At 32.1% G+C, this 22,759-nt stretch overlaps 2 protein-coding genes across 2 annotated transcripts; both read left to right on the forward strand.

The window, feature by feature from the left end:
• The first annotated feature begins 2,262 nt into the window (after positions 1-2,262).
• On the forward strand, positions 2,263-5,708 carry LOC123713155 (circadian clock-controlled protein daywake-like). Its single transcript, XM_045666695.1, has 5 exons — positions 2,263-2,371; positions 2,626-2,842; positions 3,213-3,346; positions 3,770-3,925; positions 5,366-5,708. Exons 1-5 carry the CDS (start codon positions 2,311-2,313, stop codon positions 5,515-5,517), a joined length of 720 nt encoding a protein of 239 aa, XP_045522651.1. The 5' UTR covers positions 2,263-2,310; the 3' UTR covers positions 5,518-5,708.
• Positions 5,709-14,796: 9,088 nt separating this feature from the next.
• Positions 14,797-21,113, forward strand: LOC123713804 (circadian clock-controlled protein daywake-like). Its single transcript, XM_045667667.1, has 5 exons — positions 14,797-14,931; positions 16,244-16,463; positions 18,294-18,424; positions 18,986-19,138; positions 20,898-21,113. Exons 1-5 carry the CDS (start codon positions 14,874-14,876, stop codon positions 21,047-21,049), a joined length of 714 nt encoding a protein of 237 aa, XP_045523623.1. The 5' UTR covers positions 14,797-14,873; the 3' UTR covers positions 21,050-21,113.
• The last annotated feature ends 1,646 nt before the right edge of the window (positions 21,114-22,759 follow it).

Raw genomic sequence — 22,759 nt, forward strand, 5'->3', positions numbered from 1 at the left:
ACATTAATAGTAAATATTAAAACACCCAGTATAAATATATGGAGGCAACGGGCGTCCTTTTTTCTAACAACCGGTCTCATGCAGGAAACCCTAGTAACGATTAAGAATAATAGAAATGCAATAACTGTATAGCTAAATTAACAAATATAAATTTACTAGATACACTAGAATTATTCAATTACTAAACAAATATTTAAAATTTAAAACTAATCTTAAGGTTCATCATATAAGAATAAGTAAAAAAAATACATAAATTAAATATAGCATGTATTTATGTCCTACTTGATGATAGTTAAGCGTTTCAATCACAGATGGCGTTAAAAACTATAAGGTCTTTAATATTGTTCAAAAGTTAAAATATTAGAAGAAAAATGTTAACGTAGTAATAAGCTTCCAATGTTCAAAGCTTTCCATTAAAGATTGTATTGTCAACAAAGTTTTCTACTAATACAGTTTCAATATTTATTAGTCACAAATAGCAAACAAATTAAAACCCTCTGATTTTAAAAACATCGGTTCTCTCGTTTGACCTACGAGTATATTCTTTCCATTAATGATTTAATTTATTCCATCTAAAGAATTATTCTACTTCTCGATAACTTCACGAAACGGCTGCAAATCGGCCACCTGGAGTTACATAAGGTACATTTTTTTTCATCTCATTAAAAAGTTTTTTCCAATATCAATTTTTTGAAGGAGAATAATTTAATTAAAATTAAAATATCTCAAAAAGTTTCAGCGATAACGTCTGTCAAACAAATCTTAAATGAGATTCCCAATCCATTTTGTAAGAAGTTTTATCTTACAGACGCAAGACTTATTTGTATAAGTTTATTGGAAAACTTTATTTTTCATCGCAATTTATTAGGCTTAATGAGAAAGTATGCCATAGTTATGCGCGTGTGGTTGTTGGCCATTATGACACATTATTGAAATCAACTACTTTTAGTGCAATTTCGTGTAAAATACGTATTTATTAAAGATTAGGATCTTATGACTATGCGTAGCTACAAAAATGCTAAGGCTACAAAATAAAACTTTAAGAGCTGTTTTGTTTTTTGTGTAGTTCATATGTTTTTTGGTGTGCTAAATCCGAAAATTACTCATAAATCATTATATCACAAAACGGGACGTTTTTTGACAATGTATGTTATGTTAATCAGTTATTAGCTTACAAAAACATAGCAGTGATGAAAACAAAGTTGTAACTATTTGTTTATTACTTCAACTTCAATTTAATAAACTATTCCGTGTTTAAAACATGATATATAGCATTTTTTGCGTTTTATATATTTATGGATCTGTGTAATTTAAGAGCAGAATTAATAAGCAAACAACTTTGTGCCAAATTTCGGGACACATTTTAACAATTCTAATTTTGTACTCTAATGTCGGCTCCACTTATGTGTAATATGAAAGGGTAATGCTACCAACTAAGTATTGAGATCTAAATGAAACTTATTACTTAGGAGCCGTGGTCAGCAAAGAATAACATAGAAAAATTAATACATAACAATATGTATTAATTTTTCTATAACCTATATTTATAAACTAAGAATATATTGGAACAATCTTGTTTGCAAACTATTGCGCATCCATACTCATTTTGTATGTAACATCGCTATAAAGTTAAACACGGCTTTCATATTTGTCCATAACCAACATTGTTGCTTTAGAAATGTTGTTATTTACGTTAAAAACAGTGAGTTACCGAGTATCCTTGACCTCTAATTCTATTATTAGTATTGATTACTATATTTATTGCCTCGTTTTACAACAAATTATGCAGTTTACGTAATTTTTTAAATAATAATTTATTAAAATAACACATTTAATTTAGTTAATATCCTCATCAGAATAACTGGTTCAATATGGCCATGTTAATATTTAGTATTACAAGTATATAATTAAGCTTTACTAAAGAATAAAGTTAACAAAATTGAAAAAAAAAATCCTTTGCCATGCAATTATTATGATTGTAAAATGTATTTAGAATATTTCGTAACATTACTATTGACTTAAAGCTCACTAGGTTTACATTAATTGGAAATAAAAGGATTTTTCAGTAGACATTTTTACGATTTATGAATATTTCACCTTTATATTATATTTGTTTTTGTATCCAGATATTTGTGTGATATTCGTGTTTTCAACTTTATATATTTTTTACATTTTCTACGGAACCAATATAACTGGTTCTTAGAGCTTTAGTATTTTTAACGCAACGTATAAACCTCACAGATTTTCCTTATCTTCATAAGAATTCCCTCGTACCGCGTGCTCGGTTGTGGTCAGTTACAAAAAAAAAACATGTTATTGCCATTTAAAATATTAGTATTTTTTGCGGTTTGTGCGAATATTGGTCGCTGTGGTAAGATAATATATATTGTATTTATTTAAACGTTGTATGGAGAATTTTAACACCACTCGAAGTAGGTTGATACATGTTATATGTAGTTCCATAACCTGGGACAAGGATATATGTGCACACAACTAACGCTAAAATTTATAAAATAAACATATTTTTTATAATATTGGCTCAAACACTAGAGCAAGGCTATTTGATTATTATTATTATTGAGTATTCTATTAGATTATAATATTCTATATAAAATTATATTTCAGCTCTATTTTCGCCGTGCAAAAACAAGGATTCAAAATGTTTTGATGCAGCATTTGTTAATGCATTCCCTAAACTTTTATCCGAGGATAGTACTTTAGGTATTGGGTCATCAGACCCTCTACACATTGATTTCATTGATGGAAACCTGTCGATAATAAAGTATAAATTCTTTAACTCGACAGTCAAAGGTTATAAGGATTGTTCAATTAAGAATGTAAAGTGAGTTGGATACGTACTTGTGTAGTTATATTTAGATTAATTATTTGTTATATTTATACTAATACGGGTTTTTGTGTGAATTTGCTACGTTCAGGAACTGGTTGGAATGAAAAAATTGTTGTAGAGTAAATTTATCGAGGAGGCTCTTTCGAAATAAATAACTGATATTACACATATAAGCTTCATGTGTTCAATGTCCCGCATAATATGTCTCATAAATATACCATGATTTATTATTATTAAGTACTCTTCTGTGAAACTCCAATACTGAATAAGGAACATTCATTTATCCTTTAACTTTGAATTGTATTACAAGAATTAATTAAAATAACATAAAGGTTTCATATCCTATATTCCACTCCAATTTCAGGTCAAATCTCAACAGCCTTACCCTAAACTTTGAGCTGGACTGTCCAGAAATCGACTCTACAGGCAAATATGAAGTATCAGGTCGCCTCGTTGTTTTGCCCGTTGAAGGAGAGGGAGAGTATCGAATTACCACAGGTAATTAATGTTTATTATTAAAACACATCTGTTCAAGAACATAACAATAGTAATACATCGAACTCGAATCAATTGTAAGTTTTCGTATAAATTTCCGTTAAGTTTAAATGATTATTTGAAAAGGCTTGCCAACGGCCATTACAATAAAATCTTACATCTTGAAACAAAGAAAAATATGTCAAAACTAAACACAACATGCTTTGCTCCAAATATGTTGACTACGGAATGCTAGTTTCATACAAACGTAAAGTTATTACTTTTCTATGACACCGTCATAAATTCAAACATTTTTTTTATGGTGGATTGAAAAGATACAGCATTTTTGTATTACTTGAATTATGATATTTGAGATTACGAAAAAAGGACATAAGTGCCGAATGTTTAGCTTTTGTTTTTAAGTCGCTAAAATATCTTGTCTTTCAGGAAGATATTCAATAGCTGTCAATGCTGAGTTGAAAGAAGTGCAAGATAAAAACGGCAAAACATACTTAGCAATTAAAAACATTAAGCTTAAGAACGAAGCAATTGAACCGGTAGTATTCGATTTTAAAAATCTTTTTAACGGACAAAAAGATTTGTGTAAGTACTTCAACTTTGCTCAAAGTACAAAGAATTCATGTGTTATAAAATAGAATTAATGCGTGATCATTTATTTTATGTTGCTTTAGGAAATGTTTAAACATAATTAAAAATACGAAATTCGTGCTTGATAGTACTATCTCTTGACAAGTAAAAATTAAGGCAGTGTTTCACTTATGTACCAAGATCTGCGAAGGTTTATAGTTTCTCATTCTTCTCAATAAGTACTATTACGTTGACTCTTAGGTACGTAACTCTTCTTCAGAACCCTGTGCTAACCATTACGCATACCTTTTGTGTGCATTTATGGACTGGATGGTTTAGTGTATTCTTCATTTGATCAGTCTACCTGATGGAACTACTGCGATCTCTTTTCCCTTCCCCTGCACGAAACGCCTTTATGGAATCCATCACAAATGGCATTATGGAGGATACTTTAACATAGTAAAATAAGGTTTCCTGGAAGGTAGTTTAAGGCTGCCGCAATCATATGTTGTCTTGTCTTGTCTTATGGTTTTTCCTAATTGCAAAGTTTTTCGGTAGTTTGTGTTTTGCCATTCATAAAAACACGAATATTCCTTTTATTTACTTACCCATTATACCAAATATATTAATAGTAATATAGTAGTATAGTATTAGACCGCACAATATACAGGTTTATTATGGTGAGATAATTTAACAAAACCAAATTATATTACCTCCAGCGTTAGAATCCCGGTAGAAACATAATGCATTTTACTATTAAAAAGTCTACGTAAAATATTATGTATCTACAGGAAATATCAATGAAAATGTGTCTGTAAAGAGATTCAAACGTAGTCATTAGTAATAGCATTTTACGATGGCGATTTATTTTGCTTTTACACAGACTTTTTATTATCATTGTTTGCAGATACATATTATAACTTTAATTTATTTAATTATCTTTATTTTATTTTTAACAAAGTGTAATGTACGATTAATATATATGACAAGACGCGTAAGAAATAACGCCTTATTTTTATATGTTATAACGTTTTCTTTAGCATTTGTGAATTGACGAACGACTTAAAGTATGATATTTATAAGATTAAATATCAATAGAATTTCCTATGTGCTATTGACCCAAAAAGTAGATGTCGGGTGTCAGGCAAAGAAAGCTTATCTATTTGCCTATTAGCAAAGGCAAATGATCACGAGACAGATACTAAAACCTGAGACCCGGACCTAAAAAGTTGACACTTGTTTTTTTAACACATGAAAGTTAGTCGTTGACCTAACAACATAGAAGACAGCTAAAACTTAGTATTGGAATCAAAATAAGTTTACCATAGATATAAGTTTTTAATTTCCAGTGCTTTCTCGACACTAATAAATCATTAATAATTGTTATAGATGCCTATGAGTATGATAGTAATTAGTATTCGTAAAACTACGTATTTATATTAAGATATTTTTCAGCTGACGCGGTTCACAAATTCGCGAACGAGAACTGGAAGGAAGTTTCTTATCTGGTCCAGGATCCGGTGTGGTACGCGCATTTAAAGCAACTTGTTATCCATATTAACAAACACTTAAAAACTGAACCACTGGATGAAATATTTACTGCATAATTTAGCATTGTCGATGACTTATTCAAAGAACTATGATCACATGATTAAATGGTCCGGCTATAAGACCTCATCAATAAATTTATTAAGAGAAACAAATGAATAATTATGCGCAACGTATTACAGTTTTATCAGTTGAAAAATCAACGTAATGTAAAGTATTAAATGTCGATTTACGATTCCCCTAGGCTCCCAAATTTCTTCCAAATTTTAGGGTCTTATAGATATAATGCATATATTTTTGGTTTAATGTAAATTGGTAAATATAATATATAATTTTTAAATTGCTATTTTATTACATATTCCTATTTAATTTTGTATATCATGACAAAGGTGAGTCAGAATTGGCATTCTCGGTGGTAAATTACTTTTTCTAATAGGTAAATCAGACAGAATTTATAAACCCATTTAACTATGAACACACACATAATAGAGGTTATTAAAGTCTTAACAATAAGTTGTTTAATAATTATATTATTGTTATGATATTCAAGAAAAATTATATAAATTAAGTGTTAAGTTTTTATTATACTTCTTAATAACTGGTCAAGCTATGACAAATCAAATAACGATTATCTACATAAGTAACGCCTGGACCGAATTTATAACTTTCTAGTAAGTATTTAGTGCGTTTTTGTGAACTATCGTGAGGCAAGGTATTAGCATCAGTCTAACCTCTCTTTGTTCCCAAATAGAATTTCTCCAAATCCTTACGGCTGATAATATTCTGTGCCTTTCTTCCTGGTAAGAAGATATTGTAACAAGGTATGTACTCAGAACTTATTATTCTAGTTAGTATAAGTATTGTGTATTGACGGCCACCGAACCGTTCTTTGTGGTACAATGTATGTAATAAAAATGAATATTATTTAAAACATTATGCTTCGATTGGAGTTATTATATTGATAAAATACATATAAAATAATTACAGTCGCTAATTGTTTGTGCCATTAATCTTTAAATACATGTTTTTCACATGGCCATTTATGTGTAGCCTGTTCCCGTGTCGGAATACCAACAAAACTATTTATAAACGCGCTAGAAAAACAAACAAGGAATGTTCCATATCATAAAGAATTTTTAGTTAATTATACCAATTCAAAATCGATATTCATAGTCAAGACAGGACGTGTGTCGGGTCCGCTAGTTTAACTATATTTTTTTACTTCAAACCATAAACGCAAATCTAAACACTTCACAAAAATAATGATTCACAATAATGATTTAGTTGTAAAAAGTACAGTGTACAAACAAGACTATATTAGGAGCTTGAATTTGTTTCCCTAACTAACTTGGCACCCAAAACAATGTTTTCCCTTCCCTGAATTAGGTACGTGAGTCACTAAAGTTCATATTTATTATAACGAAAAACTTAATATAAATTCGACTAGGTACTGTACTGTAAACATTGCTTCATATGCATAAGTATACGTATGTATACTTTGTGTCGCTCTAAGTGGTAAGTTTATTTTAAATACCTTGTGTTGAATTTATTATAAGCCTTGTAGCATTTTTACGTAAAGGATTTGAAATTGAATTTAGTGATAATCTAAGGAATTGTAGGATAAGGTAACTCCTTACGTAATGTAACCCGTGATTTATGATGAAGTGTACTCTTATATAACACTATTCTCATAGAGATGGAGTAGCACGTCTGTTAGAAAACTATAGCGATTAGTGTATCCCGGGAATTGAAACCTGGACCATTATAAGGCCACACCAACGAAGCCACGACTTTTATCCTTAGAAATTAGAACATCTTCATCAAGCTTTCTTACGCCACCAACATTTGAATTATGTTAAGATTCAAAAGATATTAAGATTGAGTTTTAAATAGGGACATAAACCGAAATACGAAATACTTTGATAAACAAAGGTCGAAATTATAAAACTGAATTCAGCAATGAAAATTAAATATTTTATTTTTCGTATAACTTGAGTTACAAATTGGTAGGTCTCCCAAAATACTGCAAAAACAATAAAACTAAATGTATTAGTGATTTAAACAAGGAAGTAATGAAATATTATTAAATCCGCATATTTATTAGTCTCGGCAAAAAATTAAAAAATCTATTCTATTCGAAATGGCGGCCTTTAACTTTTATACTGGCCTTCAATCTGTTTTTGCACCGAATCTATGTACGCACTGTTTCCAAGGGAAATTTTGCCATATCTTACTCCAAAGATTTTTTTAGAGACTCAATGTCGGCCTATCGTTTAGAGCAGACCATTTCCTCTACAACTGACCATAATTTAGATTCCAAAAGACCTCAACGGTCTGACTAGAGGGCTAATCGTCAGCACTTATAAAGTCCGGAACGTTGGTTTCAAGGCAAGTTTGGGTAGTTCGTGCCTTGTGACCAGGTGCAGAATCTTGCTGGGAAGTCCACGGTATATTTTTATAATGTGTATTGCTGAGAGGTTCCGCAATACGATGGCTGAAGTTTTAACTCCTTTTCATAAAATTTTGTGTTTTGACTTTTCGGTAAGACAATCCTCACCAAACCATCATTGACGCACGATGATGACCACGTAGTACTTTTACGGCCACTTCAGCAGTTCTTTAGAACTGTGTACACTTTATCATTTTGCTTATTGGAGTGTTTTTCAATGTTTGAATTTTTGATTCGGTAATTTCCTCAATCATTCGGAAATATCTTCTATTTCTGTGCTTTTCACCTGCGTATCGCGACAAAAGTTCTGGTGGGAATTTTCATTTCTCGAGATTATAATGTTTGCTTCCTAATCGACGGATGTCGGTGTCGACGAATTCTGGCTTTAATAGCATTAACAACCTTTGTAGGTCTAAGAGCACGCGGTCGCCGTGATCGTTTCTGGTCTTCGACGTTGTATCTGTTAATAGAAGGCTCCATACCCATAACAAATGTTAAATAATTTCAACGGCGGTGACTCAAATGCTGTATTTGACGCCGTTAGATGTGATGAAAGCTGGATATATTGCTACGAACCCGAAACCAAAAGACGATCAGCTCAGTGGGTGTTTCAAGAAGTCAAGGAAAAATATGATTGCCTCATTCATGACAGTTACTGCAGACAGGTATGTCCATCACTGTTTGCCTTGGAAAAAAATCGATAGCAGCGCCTTCGAAGCAGGATCCGCACGATCAAGAGCAGGAGCAGCACGATAATGCTTCAGCGGACTCCGCAAAATGGACTGTTGAATAATATTCAAGGAATATTTGACTATGGCAGGTGTCAAGATGATGAGTCATCCGCTATACAGTCCTGACCCGGCGCCCTGCGATTTTCATTTATTCCCAAGAACTGAAGATAAAATTCGAGGTATTCGCTTTACGAGCCCTGAAGATACGGTGAAAATGCCATAGAAGAGACTCCTAAGGAAGAATGGGCCCACTGCTTACCTCAGTGGTTCCATCGAATACGACGATGTGTAGAGAGGAAAGGAGATTACTTCGAAAAACGATAAAAGTATTGGCAACTTTCTACATTAAGCGGTTTTTTATTTTCTAAACATTTTCAGTGTTACCTAGGTATATAAATTAAGTAATGTAGATGGTACATAACTTTCGCGTTCACATTATTAACGTTTTTTCATTACTAACAGTGGATTGTCAAATTGTGTAATCCTATGAAATGTCAAATATTGATTATAATTAACTGTAAATCTCTGTCGAGATATTGATTTAACATTTCTATGTGTTCGCGAGTCTTCACGATCCATGAGAGATCTCATTATATCTGCGGGCGTCAAATTTTAATTTTATATAAATTTTCATTGACAAGTTAATACTACTCGCGTAAACGGGACTAACATTGAGTTACACACCAAACCCAGGTAGCAATTATCTAGGCCCTACCCTCTAAAAACATCGCAACAATGTAGGACTCATATTACATTACTATTTTCAGGGTCGTAAAATATAATTTTCCATTGTGATTTTAAAACTGTGGTTGGAGATGACAACAAAGAATATCGCTCCATCAAATATTTCAAACTGAAAAACTAAGTAACAGCGCCAATTTCTTTCGACTTCAAAAACCTTATTAATGGACAAAAAGATCTGGGTATGAATTACATTAAATTTAGCTTTTTATTATTTATTGATATTGAAAGCTTACTGATACTTATACTCAAAACGACTTAAGTTTCCAAATTATAATAATTGGATGAATTTTCAAAGAATTTTTCGATTTACTAAGATAAAGCGAACTCGTTGCCTTTAATAAGTTAAACGTTTTTTCCTTTGGTTTTAAGTATATATTTAAATAAAACATTTTGTGCCGGCAAGTGTGGCTCTCTTTCTTTATTTAACATGCATGTACTGCATGCGGTACATGCTAATACTGTTTTTGTGGTGTTGTAATATTCCTTGATAATTTCAACGGACAGTCCTCAGTTTTGCTATCCAGACCAGGAAGCAGGTCTCCGACCTCCTGCAGGAACCTTTATGGTACATAAACACGCAGAAAATCATTTCTAACGCGAACACTTAATGACTGAACCTTGAGAATATTTTCTTATTAGCCTAGGTTATTAAAGTAAAAATACGATACATTTGTTACATATATTAATGTGTAAGAAATGAATACACTTATATTAGTGCCACATACATCCTATGTGTCTTACAGATATATGGCCTAAACAGTATTCTAGTAACTTATACAATAGTCTAAATTCTTGTCTAGATACAAGGAATGTACAATCTAACTTTATGCCACAAACGGGTGAGCAAATCTCCAATAGTTAAGACGAAAGTTGTATTAGTTGGCACCTACACAGAGTATTAACTTGATAGTTAAATTCGTTTAATTTAATTATGTTTAGAAGATAATATTTGCAATGATTATTTCGTGTTGATTCCAAAACAAAGTGCTCAGTGTATTCAATGCTCTCCGGTACATTAGCAATAACGACCTTCATCGGAACTTTACACTGTAGAGGACGTCGAAAAGAATACTGCAGCCCTAGAACATAGGGTCCACTATCATATAAATGTCGAGGCTTTTCAACATTTTGACACCACGGGCCTTGCGAGAAGCCTTTAAAGGACTAAAGCATTTAAACTAGTGAATTAGTTAGTCTTAAGTGTTAAACAGTAGGAAAAAAATTGAACACAAGAACAGAGAATTTTCCAAAGTAAGTAGTGTTATTGGACACTTTCTTATGTCAATATCCTTATTAGTAAATAAGGTACTTAAATTACTTATTAGTCTTAAGTTAGGCTAGATCGTAATTTTTCATGAAGTTAAGTATTAGTAAAATATATTAATTTGTATTGCTCCTATGGCACGCGACGGTGGTTGGTTTGAAACACTGGAGGACCGATGGTGGGGATCGCTTTCCTATCGGCTTGTTCGGGTTCTCTCTGGCCATGGATACTTCGGAAGTTACCTGCATCAAATCGTTGGAAGAGCGGCGACACCCGTTTGTCATCATTGACTGTATAGATGATACCGTGAGGCATAAGGAGTGCCCGGCTTGGGACTGCTTACGCTCGGTGCCTACTAATAGCATTTTTGCAATCGGTCGCTTCCACTACTTATTCAAAGAATGGTGGAGGCCGTCCTTACTCAGAAAGAGAATGCGGAGTCTCAGCGTGAAAATGATTCAGATGCTGCAGATGGAAACGACGACCGGGGCAGCGACGCCGTGTTTTCGCACGTCTGCCCTAAATTAAGATTTTGAAGATTTGTGCATGAGAGGAGACATGGTTGTGTCGTGGCATTCGCGTTCGCCGGGCGTAAGGATAGGGCTCAGCTGCCTTCCTCCGCCCTTTGGCGAGCTGAAGGCATCCGTCAGGTCTGAGTCCCACATAATCCCTGCTGGAGTAAAATACCACAGGGATATGCGTAAAAGCATTGCCTGACGTTTAAAAAAAAGGTGGCGGAGGCCGTCCAGTCAGCACCGGAATACTGTTGCTGCGAGCGAATCGAATCGACCGCTGATATATTATATTCTTCTGTTCTATTATGTTATATTCTTCTGAATTAGTTATTAAAATTAGATTAATTGCAGTAATTACTTTCAAAGCTATTAAGTTATATTAATTGTCATGGGGAATTAAACTTATGACCAATCATGCGTTCTCAACGCAGTAAGTGCTTTATTATACGTGCATTATTTTATATAAATGTATCCTCTACAACCACGTGATTTCCACATATTCACTATGTGGAAAAAAAACATCAATGCCGCTACAACCTTCTTAGGTCTGGGCCGCAGATTTCTGTATCTGTTTCATAATCATTTGTTTATCTAATAGGCAAGCAGGAGATCAGGGTTATGTGCCTGACGCACGCCGTCGACTTTTTGGGTCTAACGCAAGCCGGTTTCCTCACGATGTTTTCCTTCACCGTTCGAGCGAATGTTAAATGCGCACATAGAAATATAGTCCATTAGTGTAAGGCCGGGAATCGAACCTACGATCTCAGGGATGAAAATCGCACGCTGTAGCCACAAGGCCAATACTGCTCTGCGCATTCATTATGTAGTGTATAGTTAAAATTCAATAAATATTTACAAACAACCAAAGATAGAAAATTCTAGAATTCCTTGGCAGAGGATTTAAAGGCTACATTACAGGTTTGTTGTTTGTGTTTGCTTGTTCTTCTTGTAATATATATATATATTAATTTGTCATGGTACTAAAAAAGCTCTTTTATTATTATGAGAACGCACTGCCTCATCTAGTCATGATTAGCAATTTGCGTTTTAGTCATTTCGAGGTATATGTATAATTTACGACCTGTCAGTTCGATTGAAACATACTTTTTCTAAAACCGGATAGACAAACTTGATAGGCATTTTGTGACTTCTAAGAGTCTAGCGTAGGGTCATTGATCCTGGCCACTTTACTACGACATGTAATGGACAAATTGACGAAGATATATTGTGGTTGTGTATGATATATTAAAGTTTTCATATGGTTTATTGAAACCTGCACGGCGTATAGCCGGTCCGATACGGTACAGATACCTGTATCTATTTCGTGAGTGTCCCGACTTCAGGCTTTCAATAAAAAAGTACTCACGTCCTCGTAAATATACATTGCTTTGTATATAAACAAAAATGATTCGATTTTTGAAAATATTGGTCGTTATTTCTTTTTGAGTGTTAAAGATGCCATTATCCTCATCGTATAATCAGTCGCCTATATAGTTGGAAAAATCCATTGGTCCAACGCACGACCACCGCCCGCAAGTATCAATTACGCACAGCTCGATAAAATTACGCACGTACGTGTTTGCTTAACTGACGTGTTTTTTTTATATGGTATTCGAACGTTTAACACGTTTTTATCTACACACTAATTCAATAATCCAAACATCACGATTACCATCGGTAATATACTATGAAAATCAGTTATTTAGTTCAGAAAATTATTTCTATACTAAATCCATTGCTGAGTGATCCTTATAGTAAATTAACAATGTTGTAGAATGACAAACTTTAAGTTAATAGTTAATTTAATTTAAAACAAAAAAAAAACAAAATTTAGCGGTACCAATCTGAAAAACTCCTCCAAATCTAGATTTTTCGTTGGCTTTCACTTCATTATATGGATTACAAAAATCTTTTCTTAATAGTTCTATAGCCCTGTACTTATATAACATTTAGTAAAAACATGGTATTGTACACTGTAGTCATGTTATATTATTTTCGAATTATTTTACGGCTCTTATTTATTTTACTTATTGTTGCTCTGAAGTTAAAATATGTACATAATCTAATTGGCTTTAAAATATAATAACATATTTTACTTTGACCTAACAAAACATTACTCATTTATAATGATGAATAAAAAAGGTCTATCGTTTTTATTCTAAATTAGTTTATAATATTAATTTATAAAAATTTGGTACTAAGAAAAACACTTTTTGAACGGATAAAAGCTATGTATCTATGAGTCTGCTGGACATATTGCATTTAGTTTGCCCTAGCACATTGCAGACATAAGACATAGACGACACTCAAAATCAGCAGTCTGTGAACACACTCTAGATAGGCCTAATCATTACATGCGCTTTGACCAACCGAAAGTACTTGCGAAAGAAAAAAGATTCTTCCCAAGATTGGTACGCGAAGCCATTGCAATAAAAAAAACACCCCAATTTCAATAGAGAAGATGGCCTATAATAATCAAACACCTGGGATCCAATAATATCCAAATTAAAACCCGAAGACAAACATTCCGCGAAAACAGAGGACACCGTGAGTCATTTTTGCCAAAACCCGTCATCTTTTAGTCGATATCAACTTCGGGGCAATAAATACAGATAAATCAACTTTCTCTGCAGCTGTGATACTTTTGACATTTAACACCTTTTGTCTTCAGTCACCGTGACCACGCACACTGAAAAGCACGCGAAACGTCGGAAGAAAATTAAAATTTAGAATTATGTAAATAATTATTAGTTTTAATAATTATACATATCTTTAATCCGATCAAAAAGTGTTTTTCTTAATGTGTAAAAGCTATTTTAACAAAAGACAATACAATTTGGTACTAATATTACTCCTAAGTCGTAATGACGTGAAAAGATCACAACAGATTTTTTTAATACAAAGTTGTAATCAAAATCGAGATCTAAATCGTTACTAAATGGTAAGCTGACTGTTTATTTCTTTGGATTATATAAAAACACGAATAATAATTTTGATATGTCTAAAATGTACGAACAAAAAATATCTTTAAATTTAACCCATACAAACGGACAACGAACACTATGATCCCAGTTCCTACTCAATGTTATCTTTGTTATTGGACATTTAACTAAGCCTAGGAGTCACAATTATATCTAACTTAAATATAATAAAATAATTTAAATAGCCGTTAAATTTTCAGAATTTAGAACATTATACAAAGTGAAACTTCCAGTTTATTGATAAAAGCATAGCAAATAATGTTATGTTTAAATTCTGGCATCTGATGTTATTGATAAATTTAATATATTAGCACTATATATTATAATACACAGTTTTAGATACCTATATTTATTTTTTGGATTGAAGATTAGACCGTCAGCTGTTTCTTCGTAATTTGTTAGTCAAGTGTCAAAATCAAACATGGTCTTTTACTGATTCATACACTGTTTTTATACCCAACTATCTCGGACTAAATGTAGATGTAAAGGTAGTATTCAGTCTTTATATGGAGAATAAAAGTTCACGAGCTCTTAGTCCATCAATAAAAAATCAATAGATGATGGATGGAAAATACCTGATAAGTTTTTGCGTGCTAATATGTTAAAAATAAACGAGTAAAAAGCAAGTTGTTTATAAAAAGGCGAGTTGGACGTGACCAATGTACCATTTAATATTATTGGTTAACGGGTAAAGTTGTGCGCGTAAAAATTAATTTGCATTTTTTTTTAATATGATTGATTTGAAATACTTTGTGGTTATTCTTGCATTTGCTGCCTATACTAATGGAGGTAATATTTATATATTTTTTATTTTTGTCCCGCTTTCGCAAACCACCAGGCCGGTCCCCCTTGTTACGGTTCTGACATATCTCTATCGCTTCATCCACTTTCATGGTTCACCATGCCATGGTTATGGGTATTTTTAGCTTGGACTCTAGTACCTCCTATTTCCAGGTATGTATGACAAGGCCTACCCAACCCGACCTCACAAACCACGGTTGCCTTGGATATTGGCTTCTGTATTTTAATCAAGCTTAAATACGGTTTTACCTCCAATTTTCGTTATCGATTTTTTTAATATAAAGGTTTTTTTGTATGTTTGTAACGAATAAAGTAAAAACTTTTGAATAATTTAAAAATATCCCAGGATATTCTGTAGGTATATTTAATAAATTGTTCAATAAATAAACCTTTTTAATATTAAAACTTATTTTAATCCACTTTGAATATTTAAAAATAATTTATATTTTTTTCATAAAAAATGAAGTCCAATAATTGTCTCTACACTTCGGTCATATTAATATAATATATTTTTTAATTCTTGAATAACCTAGTAAGTTTACCTTGTCCAAGGCAAGTAAGCTGGTAGAATAGTGCCTCTGTCCTGACCTCGACCATGAATATTTCTTATATAATTTTATATTACTATGCAAAATCTTAGTATTAATACCAATTATTTTCATAATACGATGCCAAACTATTAATCAATTTTTAAATATAGTTTTTGGATATACATAGACAACATAGTAATATCCCTAAAATGAAATTAAAAATAAGTAATAAATAAATTTATAACACCCTAAACAGAACTTGGGAATAAATAAAAAGGTCGACTGTCGTTTATTAAAAAAATAAAAGCACACATTATTATTTACCATTAAAAGCTGCTTAATATAAAATGCCAATATAGTATTCATTAAAAGTATTTCATTTTTTGCTCTACGTGGACCAATATTTTAGTGAAGAAACTAATAATCTTTTTTTTTAAATATCTTTGGCAACGGGAATTACACCACAAATAAAATTAATTATTATTTGTATAAACATGTATTATCAATACTTCTAAGGAAATAATATTTTGTTCGAGTTAAAGCCTAAGGAATTCGAGATACCGCGTATTTGGAGGTTCAAGTTATAGAGATTCCACTGTACCAGGCCATCTCCGCGGTTTCACCCACGTTCATTGAAGATGGTGCGCTTTGCTTTTATATATCATAATTTTTCCGTTCAGTAAAACTTCTGCTTTTTTAATATCAGTACAAGAAGTACATAAAAACATATCTAAGAAATTATGAACTAAAGTCGTTTTGTTAATTTCCAGTTCCATTGGTAGCAAAATGTAAGGTCGGAGACTCGAAATGTAGCAAAGAATCGGCGCAGGCGGCGTTAAAAATCTTCGCAGCTGGGATCCCTGAGTTCCAAATAAAGTCATTGGACCCTTTGGTCATCAAACACACAGACGCCAGTTCACCTAACCTCAAGCTGACTTTAACTGACTATACCGTGACTGGGCTGAAAGACTGCATTGCTAAGAAGGCTAAGTACGTCATTTTCCGTATGGCACAGAATAGTTCTGGTAATGAGTTCTATAAACTGTTTGTGGTACTGCCAGTACCACAGTAAGTTTTAACTTAAACCCAGTAATTTATTTATTTATTTCTACGTTCTAAAACAATATGTATGTATGTAACATTAAGTAAATATGCCTTTGCAAATTTAACACACATACACATCAATTATATTAGAATATTCTAATATAATTACGTAAATTATATAAACCTATCAAAGGAGAAAATTAAAACAAACAATAAAAAAAATCAAAACTAAAAATTGAACATTAATAATTAATATAACTAAAAAAATAAATATAAATAACCATAATAACCTAAACTAATTGAAAACTTAAGTCTCATTAAGAGGATGATAAACAAGGTTACGGCAATTTGGCACACTGTTGACAAACACATCAATATTTTCATCGATGTTAGTAATCAAGCTTTAAGAGCGAGACAGCCTATTCACTGGACCATTCAAAGTAGCAGATAGGCGAGCCGTAGGTACATATAGTAGACTTTTATTTTAAAACACTTATTTTATGGGATTCTAATGCTATTTCAATACAATATGAACGAGGATCCAATAACATCCACGGAGCCTTGACGAATTTAAAATTCTAATAATGATGCACGTTAAATATAATTTATTGATTTAATTTTTTTTACATTTAAGTAAATTCAACGGTAGACTTAATTAAATTAAAAAATATTTATCACATTTAAAAAAAAAGTAAACGTAGATAAGGCATATATATTAAGACTCCAGGCATACAGCAATTATGTTTCTCGCGTACAAAAAATACACCAATACACTTCGATTTTTATAGTCACAACAAAAAAATAAAATATTAGATTATATCAATAAGACACTTGGACTGTGGCATTATATAAATCATAGCATCAAATTTATGGTTAACGAATAAATAAAAATTGTTGGATGGTATGGTTAAATTTTAATAATTTATTTTCGCATTCAAAATTAAAAATTCTAAACTATTGAATAACAAAATCTGTCTTAATATGCTCTAAGTGTTGTAAAAATGGCACAGTTCCCAGTTAAAAAGCCTGTAATCGTACATCATATCAACTTTCTAATTTACTAAGTGTCCTTGTAAACAATGTTTTTAGTTTAGAACTTGAAAGTGCTTATCGTAAACTTAGTTATGTTAGTTGTCACGTATTATATGGTGTTTACCAAATAATTTAATGTAGGTCAGTTAAAGCTAGTTTCTAGTAATTATTCTTATTATACACGGAAACTGGTCAATCTTTTGCGGTTGGCCTTAAAATATTTTAAAAAGCTTGTTTAAAATGAATTTTGACCATGAATCTTTAAAATATTTTGTTTATTGTTAGAGATCTACCTAGTTAAAATGTTTAATGCTTTGAATTAAAATGGACAGAAAAAGTCTTATAAAATATCTAGAGAGCAATTTATTTTTTGTAACAGTAATTATTCAAATCTGTAGTTTATTACCGGACGCGGAATGCAATAATATATAATAATTTATATTAAACAATTGAATTCTAATTTAACGTTTGTGTTAGTTTTGTTTATGGTATCTTGTATTACTGCAATGGTAGCATTGTTCGTGTCATGTACTACAAAAAAATCATAAAATGATCTCAAACTCTCAATATTACATTATTACATTATTCAGTTTTTTTTATTTAACCAGACAGACGTTTCACCACAATTCCACTTGATAAGTTTTTGTTAAGTGTCACGCACCCTTAGCTAACTGCTATCTGGAAGACCATTTTATACCGTCAAGCACATTTTATTTGTTACAGTTATATTATTAATTATTTCAGATACGACAAATCAAACTCCAAGATACTAATAAAACTACAATGTTCTCCCAAAGTTGAAGGAAGCTATGAAATGAATGGACAATTACTAATTTTGCGTATGGAAGGAAAAGGACCTATTCACGTACAACTGAGTAAGCAGAAATATTTAGCATCGCTTTATCGGCTTGATGGCCACTATGGTAGAGACTAACATACATAGGAGTAACCAGTACACTCCCAATTCTATTTAATAATCCTTGTCTTACACTCCAATGCTACTAGAGTATATTGAAAAGGCCTAAACTCGTAACGACTTTCTTTGTAAAGTAAGACAAATTCAATTTGAATGATGCGTGCCGAGCACTGGCATGCAGGCGCTGCTTAATTTAATGTTAGGTATCGATACTTTGTTATGGAGAGCTTTGATTTTACGTGGTGTCCATACTAAAGCTACAGGCTGTGACGGTCAACTTAAGGCACGTTTTTATTTATTACTAGCGGACCAGACAGACGTAAGTAGTTGTTGATCTTTCACTATATATGGCTCTACTGTGACTGACAAATTTGTTTCCCTGCATCTATTAAGCAACTCCACTTTAACGAATTAGATAGACATTACCTCGATATAATGTCTATCAGTTGCTTATCAGTATGCAGTAATCAAATCTATATTTATTTAAATTATGTGCTAATAGCGAAATTGATCATTTCAGGAAAGGCAGAATTCAGCGTGGAATTAAATATCGAAGAATTTGAAAAGGATGGAGCTAAATACTGGAACATCAAAGATTACAAGCACAGTTTTGAATTGAAGGACAAAGCGGACGTTATGTTCGGAAATCTTTTTAATGGAAATGATGTGCTCGGTAAGTAATTAAAAAAGTTAACGCATAAATAACCTTTTAAGTTAAGACTTAGGAGTCTCACAGCCTTACAATGCAACCTGTATTCTCTATGATAACGATGGCGATTGCAATCCCGAGTTTAATATTGAGTTTTGTGGTTCCAAAGGCTATGTTATGGATATATATATATATAATAATTATAATAATAATAATTAAGCCTCATTTATTCCTTGAAAAATTTACAAAATAAACACACACATAAAATATATATATTTTCTATTTTTTTTCAAGGATCTCTTATTGAGTATAGGCCTCCTCCAATTGGCTCCATATCTCTCCGTTTAGAGCATTTTTCTCCCAATCCTCTCCACCAACTTTCTTAAGCTCTTCAGCCCACTGTGCAAGAGGGCGACCACGTTTTCTTTTTCCTGGTGGCCCTTTCCACTTTGTTACCCTCTTTGTCCATCTGTCATTGTTCATTCGAGCGGTATGACCCGCCCATTTCCACTTAAGTTTTTTGCAATGCGATAGTGCATCAATAACCTTCGTTTTGCTTCTAATTTTTGTACTTCTGATCTTGTCCTTCAGTTTTAAATTTAGTACACTGCGTTCCATGGCTCGTTGACAAGTTGTTATTTTTCTATTTGTGTTCGAGTCAAATATCCTGTATATGCGTGGATATTCTGCTCTCTATCCATGAAGCAAATAATTTGTAGAGATTCGGTTGTAAGCTTATCGGTCTATAGTTACCAATGTCTGTAGGATCACCTTTTTTATATAAAAGCATTCGGTATAGCTTTTACCTTACCTTTACTTTTTTAGTATTTTATTAAAGAGTGATGTTATAATTGGTGGCTTCGTTGGTTATTCCATCCGGACCACAAGTCTTTTCTTTTTTTAGCTTGTCTATCTTTCTTAGAATTTCAAGGGTATCAAATTTTTTAAATAAACTTTTTTTTCTGGTGATGTAGGTAAACTGTGAAAATTTTCATAAGGTGCACTTGTATTTCATTCCTCATATAGGTTTTGGAAGTACTTTGTAGCAATCTTAATTAGCTTGTTTTTAAAATACTCTATTTTGCCAATTTGGTTTCCTTTCAGGCTTGGTATCCAGGTTTTAAAAGTATCCAGTTCCTTAAGGCCTTTCTTAACGCTACCTTTTTTAAGTCATTGATTTTCCAGTGTCTTTAGTCTATGTGCCTCATATTCCCTTTCATATTTTGTGTACAGATTTATAAAGAAGACTAAGCTCTTCCTTTTCACCTCGTGACAAAGGTTTTTTATGTTGCAATTCACTCCTTTCTTTTTAACATATTTCTTGTTTTATCTCAGATATCGTCGTCGTTGAAATTTTATGATTTTTCCTGAATTTAGGCTTTTTAAAAATATTTGATATATATATATATATATATATATGTAAATAGATATATGAGAGAATCTGCATACACAGAAATTGCATCCAAACACGTGGGATATATATAGCATAATTGTTTAACACTTAAAAGATATATAAATTTGGAAATAATAGTATAAAAAATTTTAAACATATAAAATCTAATATTTTAATCCTTATAACATTAATTAGAAGTTGTGGTAGTCTGACCTGCTGTTGAGTGTTCAAACTCCGGCGATATCAACATCGTTTAGTTTAGTAGTAACATCAATAAGAGATTGAGCTTGCGTATAAATGAAATCGAACAATGGAACAGGTTCTGAAATCTGTGAAACTATTATATAGGAGTTATTTCCAATTTTCACAGAAATTATTATATTTTTTCAGGACAAGCTGCAAAGGAAGTTATAAAAGAGAGCGGTAATGAAATTGTCGAAGAAGTCGGGAACCCAATTATTACTGATATTATAAAGGAAATTAACAAAAACATCAACTCATTCTTCCACCAAGTTCCTATTAGTGAATTGATAATTGAATAACAATATAAATTAACACTTATACACAAAGAAAATGATTTAATAAATTATATTTTAACAATCCTGCTTTTTCTGTTTTTAAAAGTTATCAATTACAATTCAATAAGATTATAATAAAAAAAACTATAAAAATAAATATTTGATGTTCATAATGACCGGCTGAGAAATTTGAGACTAATACGAATGTTTATGTGGTCTTAAAACTTACGTCATAACTCAGTCATAAGCAGTGTCCAATGTGAATGACATAATATACGTATAAAATTCTACGACCAGAATAACGTAAGAAACTCCATAGCATAGCAAGTTATAATTGTAAAATAAGATTTTGAAATTACCTTTACGATAAATAATAAGGTAGCTGTTGTCATATATCAAAAATGACAAGAATTGTTTTGCACGTCACTTGCAACAACAAAAATTTGAGGGATTTATTAATTCCCCAGGAAAGATCTGATGAGCTCAAAACAAAGCTCAAAAAATTACATACGTAATAGTTACCTTAATTTTTTAAAATAATTCAATATAAGGTACTGACGAAAATCAAATATTTGCTTTTTCTATTACAATCTTAATGTATTGTAAGTATATAGCAATATTAATTGCATTACAAAAAGAAGGTATAAAGCCAAATGCAATTTTTAAAACTCTCCATACGATTGGTATCAGTAAAATGTTTGTGTACCGGGCTATTAATAGGTACAACGAGACCTCCTCTGTTTGTGACAGAAAGAGGCTCTCTGATCTGGCCGCCCACGTAGTGTTCGCACGAAAGGCGGTCAAATCAGTAAGGGAAGGGAATTGGAAGAAATCCTGTCCGAAAGCAAAAGATTTTATCTCTTCTTAAAACACGTATAACCATGTCGCGTATTTAAAAAAAATACTAAGGCCTTGTAGCCTATAAGAAAGGTACTAGTCATTCATAGTCACCTTAACTGATATTAAAAAAAAATAGGGTGGTAAAACCGAAACAACTACTGAAGCGGTACGGAAAGGGGAGGTCACAGAAACATTGTGTTTATGGATGAGATTTTTTTTACAATTGAGCAATATTTTACCGTAAACAATATGACCATATTTACACTCAAAGTTCTAAGGAAGCTTTCCAATTAGACTTCTTTTTTTTCTACTTTTTAATTACATATTTTGAATTTAGAACTTCTTTCGATTTTGCGCCATTTTACATATTTTTTCATGTTTATTATCAAATAACAATATGGAATGGAGTATTAAAAAAAATATGATAGCACTGATTGTCTTAGTCGGTCATATTCCAGACACTTCAAAAATTTGGTATCAGCCGTATGTTCGTATATAGTACTATCAACAGATGCAACACTTCGTCTGCTTCGACCATAGCAGACCGGGGCCGCCGCGCACTGTTAGAACTACAAAGGCTGTACAGGACATGCCCTAAATCAATCATTACAATTTAAGAGAGTGGATCGATCTGTCGTGATACGCAGATGAAAAGCGGACTTATAAAAGCTGAAGACTAGCCCTCGTCTAGCCCAGAACTCAACCCTTTACACTTCAAATTATGGTCAGTATTTGAGGACATGGCCTGCTCTAAACGACACGGTGACATTGAGTCTCTTTAAAAAAATTTTTGGAGCGGCGAGCGGCGGAATTTTGCTAATCCATAGATTCGTGGCCCAACAGATTAAAAGGCTGCATAAAAGCCAAAGGTGGCCATTTCGAAGACTAGGTAGA

Source organism: Pieris brassicae, chromosome 8 (genome assembly GCF_905147105.1).
Source record: "Pieris brassicae chromosome 8, ilPieBrab1.1, whole genome shotgun sequence".
Lineage (NCBI taxonomy): Eukaryota > Metazoa > Arthropoda > Insecta > Lepidoptera > Pieridae > Pieris > Pieris brassicae.